Raw genomic sequence first — 15,688 nt, forward strand, 5'->3', positions numbered from 1 at the left:
TATGCTGTTACAGGCATTTTATATGAAAAAATGAAATTACGCGAGCTTTAGGGTGTTCTCACTGAAAAAATGACTGGATAAGTGGTGTTGCAGCGTAGGGTTTTAAATCGCGTGTACAGCAGTAAAAAAGTCTGCGATCTTGTGGTTCACCCTCCTCTTTTTTTTCTTATAATCGCCTACAAAGCTATTAACGCTTGAGTAATGCGCAAATTCGAGGAAACGTTTACCAAGTAATTTACCTTTTCAGATATTGTTGCGCGAATATATTTTTTTTCGCATTCTTAATATTAATTATAACTCTGAAGAAAATATTCAATTTCAAGATTTTGGTTTGTTACAAAATATTTAAATTCTATAGGTATTGAAATTAACTTTTCTGATCCCCGGTACGAAATGAAGCCATACTCCAAAAAAATCTCATAAGCCAAATACATGGCAGTCTTTCACCATTTTTGCATTTCGTACCATCTTTAGGTAGTGCATGAGACTTCCCGATATTATAAGAATTATATAACATTTTACGGAGTGCATGTGCTTACGGGGGGTATAAGGAAAAGCACACGAGGTCAACAGAGCACTTGGTCAAAAATCTTACTCACCTCTGAAGACGTCAAGTAGCAGAGTCTCGAGTCAGTGCTTTCGAGGGAGGCCTGCTGCACTATGCCGTATCTGCTCTCTCGGTCCGACATGTAGTCCGATCTCACGCTGTCCTGACGATCAAATGTGCCCCTGTGTATGAAATGAGAAAAAAAATCATCCATGGCGAAATTGAATTCATTGCGGCGAAACTAGGTCGTTAATACGATAAATATAATATATGCGCTACGCATAAATTGAGAAAAGTCAATTACATGAAAATCTGTTCTGTTTCATTACTTAAATTGCCTCGACAAAAGCGCATTAATTGCATTTGTAATCGATAAACTTGAGTTTAAGCAAGATCTCTCTTGTGATTGACTGTACGCAATCTCGAATAAGATCAGAGTTAACGAACTTTGTGAAGGAATATGAGAAGATCATTTTGGAGTTCTCTAAGCATCATCCAGTTATACTCTCGAACTTGAGAATTTATTTGACCTCGTTGAAACTAGTTAAGAATCTTTGCATAAGTTTATAGTTTTAATTTCCTAATTTTTAGAGATTTTTCGTTTTTTTGTAAATTTCAAAATACCCATTTTGTTAAAATCCAATAAAAAATAGCTGGGGAAAAAGGTAAACTAAATATTTTGACTTTTAAGTTACAACGTATCATCATACATTGAAGTCTGACTAAAATCAGTAACTACTACTGAAATTATATTTACTGAGCACTCAGATTAACAGGATGAAATTTAGAAATTTGACGATTTGATGAAATGGTTTTACTAGAAGAGAGTTCTTTTCGAGAGATTTTTTAGAAATACTCAATAATAATAGTAGCATAATCAACAAAACATGACCATTTAAAATTTTTCAAAACACAACTTACAATTATGTTACAACTTAAGCGTAGTTTAAATGATCCGAAATAAGTTCAACTATTCGACACTAGATGGCAAGTATACTTTTATCTACAAATCTGCAAGTGATAAAGTGAAAATATTTGTATACGCAAAATCGTAGATTCGTGTGGATTCACTTAAAGTCACGCAAGTCATATCAAAGTTAAAGTGAAATAAAAATATTTATAGACACAATCGAATAGCTTAATTGTTGGAAAAATAATTTGATTGAAATTAAAAGTAAATGATACAATCCGTGTTCGATTAACAAGCTGCCGGAAAATGATTTTTCCTCGTACCCCTTTATGGTACTCGAGAAAGCTTACCCCAAATAGGTAATCTCTGCAATCTGTGTTACCGACGTTAGCTAAAACTTGAGTTTTTGTGGAGGTAAATAGATCTGCAATAAAGTTATACATCTTCCCTGTTAAACAACTATTATATGGGTATATTTGAAATATAATTCATTTAAACAACTTTACAAATTATTGTTACAAAAATACCCAAAAGTTTCAGCACTTATAACTTCGAACGATGAGCTTTAAAACAAGCTGCAGTGAACATCGTAGCAATACCAAACGTATATCAAACATTTTTTTTTTTGGTAAATTTTAATCAATTTTCCATAACCGAAAAATTTCAAACGAAGAAAAATTATTCCGACATAAGTTCACTTTACACAGCTCTCAAAGCAGAAACTCGGTCAATTAAATCCTCATAATTTTAATCAAGTTTTTCGATTTTCTCGGGAGAAAAATCATTTCTCTGTCTCTTCCTGCTCGCTAACGATATTCGTGCAGACTCCCCAAGTCCGTGTCTGAGAGAGAAGGGAGAGAGAGCAAACTCACGGTGTTAAATCGACGGGCGTGTCAACGCAATAAAGTGACGCAGTCGCTGGCGAGAAATGTAATTATATCTCCGTAGAGCGAGAAAACTAGGCAAAGCGAAACTTTTTCTCAACAGCTGCCTCTAGTCTAGTATATACATTTGGGCGTGTACGCACGAGCTTTTGAGGTATTTTTTTTCTCTCTATTTGCGTTAGTTTTATCACAACGACCGATAAGTGTATGAAAGTTTGACCGCTCTTATTCACCCGGAATAACTTTTTCCATTTAGGCGCAATTGTAGGCCTCACATGGCCAAATAAAACCTATTTCCCATTGGAGTTTTTTTGCGAAAAGTTATTTCAATTTTACCTCTTCGATCGCGTACGTAAAAGTAAACGTATCTCAATCAACTAATCCACAGATTCAATTTCAGAGGGGAAAAATAATCTCTTTACTGAGGCGTATAACAAAAATCCACTGCACTGACCGATGTTCCAGGGAATCCGTGCGATTGGACTTGTAGCCGCTGTCGTTGAGGCTGCCCTCGTGGCGCAGCGACGGCAGCGAGTCCCAAGGCCCGCCTCTGTGAAAGCCCGTGTAGGTCGGTACGCTCGAGGCCGTCGAGCCGAAGGTCGAGCTCCCCGACCGCCAGCCGTCCGAGTGACGGAACCATTGGGCTCGCGCCGATTCGCCGATGCAGCTGGCGCACCTGCTGCAAAAAGTGAGAGAGAAAAATCAAAATAAAGTTGCAAGGAATTCACGCAGAGGTCGAAAAAGCGATATCGTGATAACGATGAAATGTACGATTCTCAAATGCTCAATAGCCGAGCCTTTCTTTTTCGTTAGTCTTTGGATCGTCAAAGACCTTAAGAATGATATATTTGGATAATGAGTTTGAGAACGTTTGGTGGTACATACACGATCTCGAAATAACTCGAGCGAATACAATTAAATAAATTTGTCGTCGTTACCTTTGCGAGTTATAATCGCTTTGATAGCCTCGATCGCGATCATAATCACGTTCTCTCCTCTCGCGCATTATTTCATTTCTGTCGCTGTAGTAACCGTCCCTGTCGCGGCTGTTTTGCCTCTCGGTGCAGTAGCGATACGACTGCGGCAAAGTCGACGACTTGTTGGCACTGGAACCTGCGAATTGAGAAAGAAGAAAAATTTCGTTTGAGCTGCTCTCGTTTGTACGCTTCTTTCGTATCGAATAAATTAAAAGATTTCAAAAACTCACGTCTCCTTGGAGTCGGGGTACGCTGCGAGGGTTGTTGACCCGGCTGGACGTTGGCGTTGTCACCGTACTCTGTAATTAGTAAATCGTCATTGATGTATCTAATATTTTTTCCGTCAACTCTAGAGATTTTACTAAGCCCCTGTGCACGCTTTGTTCAAAAACGTATCTGCAAAGAATATATTATCGGGTGTCGATTATAATCGATGCGGATAATTTTCGCTGGATATCAATAATATATTCGCTTGTCTCATCAGAGACTCTCCAAAATATACGAACGACGACTTCCAAGCCATGATAGACGATTCTATTATTTGGCGGCCACACCACGCGTAGAGGTGAATACGTATAGATAATGTGCGTGTACCGCAAATCGAGAATCGAACGTCGAGCATTAATAGGTCATACATTTTTGATTAATGAAAAGCAGCGCATTTAAATGGCAATTTCGTATATATGTATGTATGAGTGTTTGATTACGTTGTGATTTCATGAGCCGACAGATTTCGCCGTTTATTTTCTTTCTCCTTTTTGTTCGTTATTCAACTAAATTTCATTCGTATATGTATAGTCACCGGTTAACAGTCAACCCAAATATCGCATTGACACGTCGACTTTCTCGAGGTGTCACAAAAAACTGTGTGAAAATCATGTCGCAACAGCTATGTTCATTAGTTGGTTAGCCTGTTTAAAACGTAAAAATGGCAGACACATTGCATTTGCCTTTATTTTGATCATGATGATTTTTTTTAGAAAATATGAGGATGAAATCACGAATTGAAATCAACAGCTTTCAACTAAATGTCTCCAAATCCCAGTACTAACATGGTCCAATTTTTTTTTCAAAGCCAAAATGGATGCACAAGCGCGCGTATACATGTAATAAAATTTGTTGTCAACAACATAGTGATGGTACAAGCGTGATTGCGTATACATATTTAACAATAGAGCATGACTCAACATCATCATGTGAGATAAATACCATTTATTTACAATGTGCTCAGTAAACGCTTTATACGTTCTTTTGTCATTATTTTTATGAAAGCTAGCTAATATAGCTAATGATGATTTCAACAATGTATCTATTAATTTAATGAACAAACTGGCTAAGTATATTTACACAAGCCGGGTGACGTCAGTCGTGTAAAAGTCGAGTCAGTTTCTCAACCTATATATGGTCAAGTTGATTGTGCGGTTTGTGTATGTGTGCAATTCAAGAACTACCAATCCAAGTCAATCTTCAAACTCGCGTGCCGTGTACAATGTAGCGCGAATTTTTCAACTCATTGCCGAGAAGAATCGAAATACTATAATGCGGATAAAAGAAAGGTTGGAGGAAAAAAGAGATAGATAGATAGTTATAGAGCTCGGCACCACACTCGAGGCATTTTGCCTGCGAGAAATTGAGATCGAAGAAGGTTGGTTGTGTGGTGTTGCGGGCGGGGGGGATCGGCGTGAGCTCACCGCAGTCGTCCATGCTTTGCGACATGATTGTCTCGAAGGTCTGCATACTGTAAGTCTCGGCGTCCATACCCTTGGCGAGCGTGTTCCGCAGATGCATCTCGTACTCGAGCAGGAGCCGCGACGTCGGGCTGCCTGGCGTCGACGCGTTCTGTCCCTGCTGTCCTTGACCCTGTCCCGGCTGTTGACCCTGCTGCTGCTGGGGCTGTTGATCGCGCGAGTTCTGACGCTGAACCGAGGGCGGCCGCTGGGCCTGCACCGAGGCCGGTCTCTGCTGGGCTTGGACGCTCGGCGGTCGCTGGGCCTGAACCGAGGGAGGTCGCTGCGGGGGCGGTGGCCCGTACACCGGTCCCTGGCCGTTGCAGTTGCGCTGCTGACAGTGCGGCATTCCACCGCCACCTGGTTGTCCTCCTGCTGGTCCACCCGGCTGCTGCTCGAGGTCGCTGTTGCCGTTGCTGGAGCTCGGCGTCGTGGCGTAGCACTGGTTGTCGAAGATGACGTTGTCCGAGGGCGGCGACACGTCACCTGCGGTCCCAGCCACACAGCGATTTATCGCGACTGGTCGATTTTGTGGTTGCGACATAGACATAGACGAGGAGGACGCAGCGGACGTTTGCGCTTGGATATCAATGTAGAGCGGGGAGGCCGCGCGAGGCGACGGCCCGCCACCGCCATACGACACAGAGTTGTTCGCGACTACGTGCAGCGAGGATGCGGTGGCCGAGGGTGCGACAGTAGCAGAGCCAGCAGCGTAGTAGCGCGAATTCGAACCCGGGGGCGGCAGAGTCGCCGTGTGCGTCGTCGTACCCCCGTTCATGGTGGCCAGATTGCTCGAGCTCAGATTCAGGTATTGTCCGTTGGGAATCCTGCCACGTTGCTGCTGCTGCTGCTGCTGATGTTGAAGAGGAGGACCATTTCCCATCGCGTGATTGTTCTGCTGCTGATGGCGCGCTACCGGCCTCGGCAGAGACGCCGACGAGCCCGCCGGCAACTTGCTGGCTCCACCACCGGCCCCGGGCGTGCGTGCTGATTTTTTTTTTTTTTTTGCGGCGTGCGTGCGTGCAGTGTGACATGGATACACACACAGAGAGTGACACACAGTGCGGAGCGCAGGCAGCACACACAGCAGCGATGTGTAACATGGTGTTGGTTGCGGTGGTTGGTGGTTGGTGGTGGTGGTGTGCGTTAGTCGATAGACAGAGCAGGCAGGTGCACAGAGCGAACGTAGTAGTAGTAGTGACACACAGACACAACAAATAGAGACACAGGCATGATGATGATGATAGATGATAAAAGTGATAAGTAAAAAAATTAGCGTGATGGAGTAATATTGATATAAAATCATGACACAGTTTTTTGTGCTTTAAAAAAAAACATTTTTTTTTGTTCATTTGTTTTTTTCAGTGCCATTATTCAATTTTTTTTTAATATTATGCAATGATGTATTGCGCTAGTTTGGGGTAAGAGTTTGCATTGTTCTTGCGATAAAATTTTGAGATAAAATTTTGCGACTCGAACTTTATACACCCGCAAACTTTTCGAAAAGATACGAGATAGCGAGTACGATGATAACTGTTTATTCTTAAATTTGACTTTTTAATGAACGCCGGGCGAAGAAAGCTATGTTTTTCCCTACTTATTTTTGCCCTTTTCAATTCGAGCTCTCTCTGGTCGCGCGTTCTGTATTTTGACAAACTTCTTGCCCGACGTTGCGCAATACATCATCTTTTTATTTACTTATTTGTGTTAAGAAAAAAGTGAATTCGTGGCATCCGTTAAAACATTCAAACGTATAATTGCAGTTGAATGTTTTTGGTGACTGTGAATTTCTGAAGTACAGATACTACTGTAATTACTGAAGTAAGTAGTACAGATTGTGAAAATAATTTCTTGACTCGCAACCGCTGAGAAACATTTTATTTCGAAGGCGATAAGAACGATTATAATGATTGAATGATGATGTGGCTTTTTCTGCGTAAGACGATCAATTGTAAAAACGGAAATTCACAGTTTTCGGAGTTTTATATCGATAGGTATATCAATTCAAAGTATCAAAAAGTTGGTGAAAAATTGTCATGTAAAGAAAAACATTTGTGACTCCATTATCACAGGATACAACAAACATGCGAAATTTAGAGAAAAAATTCAAAAATCGTAGTTCTCAACCATTGAAGAAGTATTCGATTAACTTTGTTTTCAAAAAATTTGTATCGATGCTGAATTTGTTATATATTTTTAACATCAGCATCGAATAGATCCGTTTGAAAGAAAACAATGTAATTTCATCGCGTTCCGTCGATTATTTCCAAATCATTAGATACGGTCAAGTTTCTTTTTATATTCTCAAGAGCTTTTGCAGACCGACAGTGACAAAAATGAAAATATCATATCGGCTATACGCAAACGCTCTCAGATAGATATACCCCTGCTCGGATAGAACTACAATCACATCGAACATGATTGTTCCAAAAAAAGGGAGTAGAAACGTGAATATAGAAAAAAATGAGGTATAATGAGGTGCGTAAATGTAACAGAGAGAGAGATAGTAAAAAAAGTAATAAAAAATAAAGAAGAGAGATGGCATGAATGACGCAATACCGGAATAATGACGATTCATCTCGTGGACCCTCCTGAGGGTCTGCAGGCGATTGTGATAGGGCTGCCTGTAGACGGCGTAGTTGTCGTTCTCGGCGTCCGACATGACGTACCGATGCTGCTGATTGTTGTTGCTCGGATAGCATTGATGAAAGTTGATGTGATGGGGATGGCGCTTGCGCGTCATCTCGGGCGAGGTGACGGGGCTCTCGATGCTCGACATGGGCTTGAACATGCGCTTGAGCGTGTGATGATCGACGACGTGGGGCGGCGGCGGCGGCGGCACCACCATGCCCGGCGGCAGCATGTGGCCCGCGGCTCCGAGCATGCCGGCGCCGGGCGGCAAGGGACCGCCGACCCCGCCCACGCCCAAGCCGCCTACGCCTGGACCGATACTACCGACGCCCGGCGGCCCAGCAGCGCCAGCCAGTAACGGATGCTGTTGCTGCTGGGCTTGGCCCATAGGACCCAAAGGACCACCCTGGGGTGGCAGCAAACCGCTCGGCGGTCGCGCCTGCAGGTGCGCGTTCTCGATGCGCATGTCGTCGGTGCTCTTACTTTTGTTGCGTCGCGTGCCGGGCGGCACGTTGTTGTTGTCGAGGCTGGCGAACAGGTTGCCGTTGCGCAGCTCCATCTCCGTGTAGTCGGCGCTGCGCGTGTGCTGCAGCTGCTCCTTGCGGTGCTGGTAGCGGCCGCCGGGCATCAGGCCGCCACCCAAACTGCTCTGGGTGCCCATGTCGAAGCTCGTCTGACGGGTCATGCTGTCCTGGTGCTTGAGCAGCGGCTTCTTGGGATGCGGCCCGCCGCCGGGTGTGGCCGAGCCTACTTTGTTCTCGCCGTCGGGCCCTTCCACCTGTAGAAATTGGATATGCATTGTATTAGTATTTTGGATTGATTGATATATAGTTACGTCGATCGCTGACCGGATACAAACAATAATAATTAACAGCTATCGTGTAAATATTGGCTAAGAAGGTCAACACAGGGAAGGGGACTAGATTGACGTATGTGTGCTGTGTGCGCGGATTATCTCGAAGCTTCGGTGATAGCTCGTCGTGTACGATGTGTCATGTATAGCTCTCGAGCTCTCGACCGAGAGAGGTCAACGACGTCTCTATCTCCTAGCCGACAAGCTCGGGATCAAGCTCGCGTGCGGTGGTGTCTCGAACTCGCCGATGTTTACACGACAGCAGCTAATTGTTTTTGTTTGTGTTCGGTCAGTGCACTTGGTCACTGCTACTTCCGGTCCGGGTCTCGGTGTACATCGACTCGCAAAGAAGTGTATACGTATAAGAAAATACATCTTGAACCGGTGCGAATTTTTATTTTCGTACGTTGCACCATATGTGTATCGGAGAGAGGAATGCGTGTGTGCGCGCGCGACTCTTTGACTCTTTGCTCTAAACATTATCTGCAATGCAGATTCTGCATTATAAAGAGCGATTCCATGACCGATACGAGATAGTTGCGTAGAATCGACTTTTCAACAAAAATGAAAAGAAATCGTATAATACAAATTTAATAAATTTTCATCAATAATTAGCTGTTATTTCCGTTCGTCGAGTAAAAAATTCTAATTACCGAATAAAAACTTGGACCTGTTCATTTTTGAACAAAGTAAAGAATGAAAAATTCGCGGCCTCTCACCTGATCCTGCATGAACCAAGCCCTGCGGACCTGCGAGCCGACGTTGGTCGTGCCGATGCCCACGTTGGCGGTCTTCACCCCGGTCTGACACATCTGCTCGCTCTGTTGCTGCTTGTCGACGCTCGTCTGGCGGCGCAGCGTGTGCTGCTGCTGTTGTTGCTGCTGTTCGCCGGGCTTCAAAAGCTTGCCCTGTGCCGCCGAATTGGCCGTCATCTGACCGCCGGGTCCGACGCCGGTGTTGTTGGAGTTGTTGACGTTGTCGTAGAGCGAGCCGCTCGAGACGGCGTTGGGCATCTTGTCGCCCCGCTGCTGCATCTCCGCGTCGGCCGAGCGCGAGGTCAGCCTCGGCAGAGTTTGAGCCGCTGCTGGAGAGAAGAGATTGAGTTAAAAATCAGTTTTGATTGAAATAAAAATATATCAATAAACATTTCAAGTTTATGATAATGATCATCGCTGCACAAAATCTCAGCTCGATCATTTACCTCGCCGATTTCAACCCAATGATGACCTGCCCGTATAATTGGATTCAAGAAATAGAGCTAGAGCTATAGATATAACGTGCGTGCATTATGATAGTTCGCTAAAGCGAATGTGTAGCTGCGAAGGCATACGGAAATTATTATTGCTCAGTCAAATGGTGCATTATCATTTTGATGGACTCATCAAATTATCCGAGGACGATCACTGCAGCGCGGAACCACAGCAGCAGCGACAGCAGCGACGCAACCGATCGAAATGAGCGAAGAGCCCCGTTATACTATAATATCTACATCCACTCGTAGATTAATCAAAATTTTGATGACACAGGGTGGGGCAAAGTTGCGGCGAATGAAATTTTTTTTTTTGGTTCAGTAATAATTGATAAGCTGGAATGTAAATTAAAAAAAGACTTGGCAAAGAAAATTTTCATCCGACAAGAGTAATCAAGCCGTTAAATTATCCAGTCACTCTCTTCCTCGACTGCACGGGTACTAAAAGTTGATTGAATAATTACTGTCCGTTAAGACGCGCGGCGGCAGCGGCATCGGGATAGCTTTTAAACTGTTGAATAATACACGTGTAGTTCGCAAGAAATCAATCTAGCTTCACGGTTACACCGAGTTATATAATATACCGTAGCATGGCGGACTCCGAACTCGAACAGTCACTCTTGTGTGTGGATGAGCTAGTAGTAGTAGTAGTATGAGAAACAGCTTTAGCCACCCCCGCAGATGTGTAAAAAATTCAAACTATCAGCCTCGGTTTAAAACTAGCCTACTTACTCGCCCCCAAAAACTTGTGCCGTATCACATACACGCATACATACACTCGGCGCGTTACATATAAGGTGCGGCACGAGAGAGAGAGAGAGAGAGATTGAAAATTCAACGCAGCGCAGCGAGTAACTCGTATACTCGTAGTAGTAAGATAGCAGTTGTAGTAGAGCCGATTGAGAGCGAGAACGAGAAAAAAAGTGCACACGAATGAGAGAGTGAATAAGAGAGAAAACGCTGCGCAACCGGAACTGCACTGGGGAGTATACAGCAGCGGATAGCCTCGCGGCGATGGCAAGGTCGATTTATTATTCCATTTGGTCTTGGCGCGCGGAAGGTTCACGCGGGACGACGAGCAGCACACAGGTCACCCGTACGTATCGTGGGTGTGTGTGTGTGTGTGTGTGTGTGTATGTATACTGCTGCAGCGATCCCCGACCGCATAAAGTACACCAACTATACATATGCCCGCACAAAAACAACAGCAGCAGCGCAGTGCACGCGGCTAATAATAATAACAGTGATAAAATATTGTTTGCTATATACTCACCGCAAGTAGGCCTGTATCTCGGATCCTGGCGCAGCCGATTGAATTGCTCGGGGGTCATGCAGGTGCACTGGGGCTCGCGCGACGCCCCGCGGCTCGGCGAGGCCGGGGTCGACAGCGGCTTCCTCCTCACCTTCTGCTTGGTGCTGCTCTGCTTCGAGTTGAGCGGCTCCAGCCGCAGCGAGTACGACGACGAGGCCTTGCGCGGGATCTTGAACGACGGCGACTGCGACAAAGTTACGGATTAGTTAATTTCGGGGATAAGGTTTGTCAGCGAGAAAAAAAAGGAAATCTGGCTCATTTTTCTCTATGGGCGACATTTTGATAGATGTAGACCGTAAGAATACGCGTAGTTCATGGTTTGGCTTGAGAGTTCGTTTTACAAATTTAATCAAATTTATCCCGTTCAAACGCTGTGTATTCGAGAATGAAACAGTTGAGTTATTATCACTTCAAAAATCATTTTTATTGCAGTAAAAGAACGACGAAGGTGCAATATATGTCGCAAATATCAAAGGTACTTAAGGAGATCCGTACCTCAGCCTAAAAATCAAAATTTTGATCCAGTTTTTTGAAACTTCTAGTGAATATTTCTCTAAATGGCTCTATGGCGACCTTAAAAACATCAAGATGAAGGTCACCATAGAGCCTTTTAGAGAAATATTCACTAGAAGTTTCAGAAAACTGGATCAAAATTTTGATTTATGGGGTGGGGTACGGATATCTGAGATGATAATTTAATGGTTTCAAAAAATTTAGAACACTTTTAATGAGATAATAATATTTTAATGAGATTAAATGAGATAATAATATTTCAAGCCTTTACAGCTAGATGGCGAGTATCGTTAAATTTGTAAGTCTGCAAGTGACCAAGTCCAAATAATTGTATAAGCACGATTTGAACAACATCGGTTCAAAACTCCATTAAGCATTTGTACCACGCACTAGATGCCTAATTAGGCCACGAATGTGACTACGGAAACTTTTTTGAAAAAAAAATTTTAAAAATCTGTTATGCCCGGATCGTAAAAAACTCTTTTTAATTATCCTCAATTCAAAGGAACGCGGGCATATTTTGAATCGCAACTATAAATGAGTTTAACTATATTATGAATGAATAGGTGCTGCAGCAGCATCCATACCACGCGGGCAGCGCCGATTTGGTCATTCGGATGCTGCATTGAGAGTGCGAGAGAGAAAATATCATTCAAACCGGACTAACGGGGCCGCTATATGCTTTCGGGTATGGTACAAATTTAAAATGTAAACAAGCTTAATCGGAGCTTTCGAGGAGAAAGTGTTTGAGTAAATACGCGCGCGCGGGTGCGCGAGGGCTATAAATGCATAATACTTACAACGCATTCTCGAAATTGCTTGGCATCGATCGGACAAGTGAAATTCAGTCCCCAAGTGTCATTAGTCATTGTGTCCTTCCAGTAGACAAAACATTCCGATGCTTGTCCAATTCGAGTGCCTAGAATAATAAATGATTCGGTTCACATGTGCCTAATTAAAAGGTCGAAAGTATCAGCCCCTAAGCGCTCTCTGACTCTAGCTGAAACGATTTCCGGAATTAAACGGGGCCAAGTCTAGTAGTCCCTTTAATCTCAATCAACTATATACTTTCAAATAATTTTTACGAGCATACGTTAATATTTCTTCACTCGATCAAAATAATTTAATAGCCACGCTGCGCGCGAGCGAAACCCATTCGTTCGATAAACAAATGAATAAACAAATGCGATTCTCGATTTGCCTTGTATATAAAATAGCTCCGGCTATATAAGAGCTCGCCCGGGATAAGCCTGTGTGTAATCTATGTAAGACGATTTACGCCAGACGAGCAGAAGCGCTTCGAGTTGCACAAATGCTAGAGCCAGAGAGAGAGAGAGAGAGAGAGACAGCTACAAAGTTTATATACTCCGAACTCCCGAAGGCAGATGCGCGCGTATACACAAAATACCGAATAAACTACTTGCACATGTTAAACGAGATTTATACCGTATACGTGCAAAATTGGATTTTACATCGTATGTACTAGAAAATATCACATGTGTCATTAGTTATTATTATTATTATTATTATTATACATTACCAGGCTGCACGAGTCTGACATCGAGGATCTTGTCCACCTGGCAGTTGTACGCGGTAATGTGGAAAATGGTCTCGGGCGTGTCCTGAATGCAGGTGATGTTCACCGGCACCAGGTCTTCCGAGACCTGCTGCCATTTCACGCTGCCGGCGCCGCTCGTTACGTGAAACACCTCCGCCCATAGTCTGCATGTGTGGGTGTGCGTGTACATGAAAAAGATAAAATAAACGGCAACAGCCGAGACTCGGCCAATGTTACAGTCAAGTTCCTCTCTATGGGTGTGTGCTATTTCTTTTATATAGATCAGTTGGTTTTCAGTGAATCGTTTGCTTTTTTTTTAAATTTTTAATGCTTCGACTACGGTGTGCATGTGTTTGTTGTGTTTTTTTTTATTTTCTTCCAATTTATATTTTTATCTTAAAACTTGTTACACACAACAATCTTGCTGGATTTAACAATCTTAGCTTGACGCGTCGATATATATTTTATCGCTTTGTAGAATTTTTTTATTGGACAGCAAGTTTAAATATTTTTTTTGGAAAATTTTTATTCGGGTCTTGTTCAAAATACTTTTTTGAAATGTATAAAATTGTTCAGTTCCAAACATACCATTACTAATGCTACTTGAAATATAAAATTATGCGTAGGTTGCAGTAAATTTATTCATGCATGAATAAATAAATTGAAACAAACATATAATCAAAATTATAATAAATCAAAAGTTGCGAATTGAAGTTACGTAAACAGTCAACGTCGCGTTAATTTGATTTTTTGTGTAATAAAAACTATTTAACTTCTATGTGTTTTTGAAAATGTTTGGATCAACAAAGATACTACTAATAATTATTATTTCTGTCATATTAATTTTTTAGTAAATTTCTCGAAATAATCAAATCTAAATTCCAATTATATAAAAATGTAAATTCTGCACTTTAGGTCGAAATGTATCCAGCTTATTCCATTACCATAAATTAAATTTTTTCATCTTGCATGTATGCTACCTTTTAATTTGTGTTTTATGAGTGTTAAAATACTATCATAAGTAGTATGAATCAATGCTAGCTTTTATATCAATACTGTAATTTAATATGTTTATTGATCATAATAACTTCAGTATTTGATTAATTTTCTTTAAAAAAGGATTCTGTCTCTCAATTACTTTATTTTACATATCTCCATCTTATCATTTACATCTCGCATTTGCGTATAATTTCAGTTTGCCGTATTCAAATGTCCAAGTGAGAATACGGCAATGTATGCGTGAAAATATACGCGCGTTCAAAATTAGGAATTCAAAGAGAAAGAGCACGAATGCCAAGGAATTAAATAAAAGCTGGCAGTGACTTTTTGCCTATACATACATAGCTATATAAAGTCTAGATGCAAGTGCAGGTCTGTATGCAGTTTGCTTTTGCCGCTTTTCATGTAGCTCTCGTCGTAAGTAACAAACGGCGACTTATAGTAAGAGCAAAATGCATCTCCTCAACTAACACCAATACTAACAGCACTACTAATACAACTGCTAACATAAACTCTAAATTTTATAAAAATCTGAATGCAGGCATTTTCAAATTTATATGCAACGTATATGGTGTAAATGAAATGAAACAGAGCGAGAATATGAGAATAAAGTATTTTTCGATTATGATTGTTTTAATTCGGCATCGATGATAAAGCAATTCAATTAGAAAAATTGTTCAAAGTACATACCAAAACTTAAATATTTTCAGAATATTAAACTATCAAACTCCGAATATTTAAAAGAAAAATGCATTTCATTTATGAAATTCATCGCTTGTTGAACCTATATTCAAAAATATCAGCTAATAATTCGATGTGCAATAAATCAACTTTACAGTTCAATTATTAGAAGTAAAGAGAATCTTTTAGTTTTGCAGTACGTGATAGGCAACTAACTACTCGCAGTAGATCAAGCTAAGATAATTTTCAAATAGATATATTTAACGACAGTTCGTTTGCATATTTTTTGTAAGTAGTTACAATAACGCAGAGCCATTTTACTAAATATCTATCATTTGACTAGAATAAAGTTCAATGAATTGATCAACATTTTTTCACATGTTTTTATTTTTCATGTCATGAATAATATGAAATATGCTCAATCAACTTGATTTGACTTGTGACTTTGTGATTATCGAATGACAAACAGATGAAGAGATAAAAATTTAATTTAGCATAGTCTTAAGGAACAACATTGCTTCAAAACACCAAGTGTTGAATGAAGGTTTTCTATTAGTTTTACAACTTTATCCATACCTTAGAAATTTATTTCGACTATTCTCATTAGCGCTGTTAATTGAAAAATAATATTTTAGAGTCTTTTGTAAAATGATTAAACTCATTTATGAACGATGAACTGTCGCTTCTGCGACAATGACAATGTCAACTTTAATGGCTTTGAGTGTGTCGTAATTACCCACTTCGATCGTTTCGGTTTCTTGAACGCATTATGCTCAGTGCACTTGTCTATTATACTCTTACGTGCTCTTTGATATACGATATGCGCATACACAATACGATTCGTTTG

The 15,688-nt window shown here is 41.5% G+C and overlaps 1 protein-coding gene across 14 annotated transcripts in view; it reads right to left on the minus strand.

Moving 5' to 3' along the window:
• Positions 1–15,688, minus strand: part of LOC106652273 — a 79,152-nt gene that overhangs the window by 39,338 nt on the left and 24,126 nt on the right. For 9 of the 14 annotated variants that reach the window (XM_023460860.1, XM_014371127.2, XM_023460859.1 and 6 more), the window contains 10 exons: positions 15,418–15,450; positions 13,144–13,325; positions 12,404–12,522; positions 11,052–11,274; positions 9,249–9,613; positions 8,160–8,454; positions 3,549–3,617; positions 3,280–3,454; positions 2,796–3,020; positions 600–729 (listed from right to left, as the gene is read on the minus strand). In XM_023460860.1, the coding sequence (XP_023316628.1) occupies positions 600–729; positions 2,796–3,020; positions 3,280–3,454; positions 3,549–3,617; positions 8,160–8,454; positions 9,249–9,613; positions 11,052–11,274; positions 12,404–12,522; positions 13,144–13,325; positions 15,418–15,450 (1,816 nt within the window). Of the gene's footprint in view, positions 1–599; positions 730–2,795; positions 3,021–3,279; positions 3,455–3,548; positions 3,618–5,009; positions 6,033–7,604; positions 8,455–9,248; positions 9,614–11,051; positions 11,275–12,403; positions 12,523–13,143; positions 13,326–15,417; positions 15,451–15,688 lie in introns of those variants that run through there. The other 5 variants (XM_023460865.1, XM_014371129.2, XM_023460864.1 and 2 more) reach the window with 5 other exon arrangements.

The sequence above is a fragment of the Trichogramma pretiosum genome, unplaced genomic scaffold (assembly GCF_000599845.2).
Source record: "Trichogramma pretiosum strain Unisexual culture from Peru unplaced genomic scaffold, Tpre_2.0 scaffold6, whole genome shotgun sequence".
NCBI lineage: Eukaryota > Metazoa > Arthropoda > Insecta > Hymenoptera > Trichogrammatidae > Trichogramma > Trichogramma pretiosum.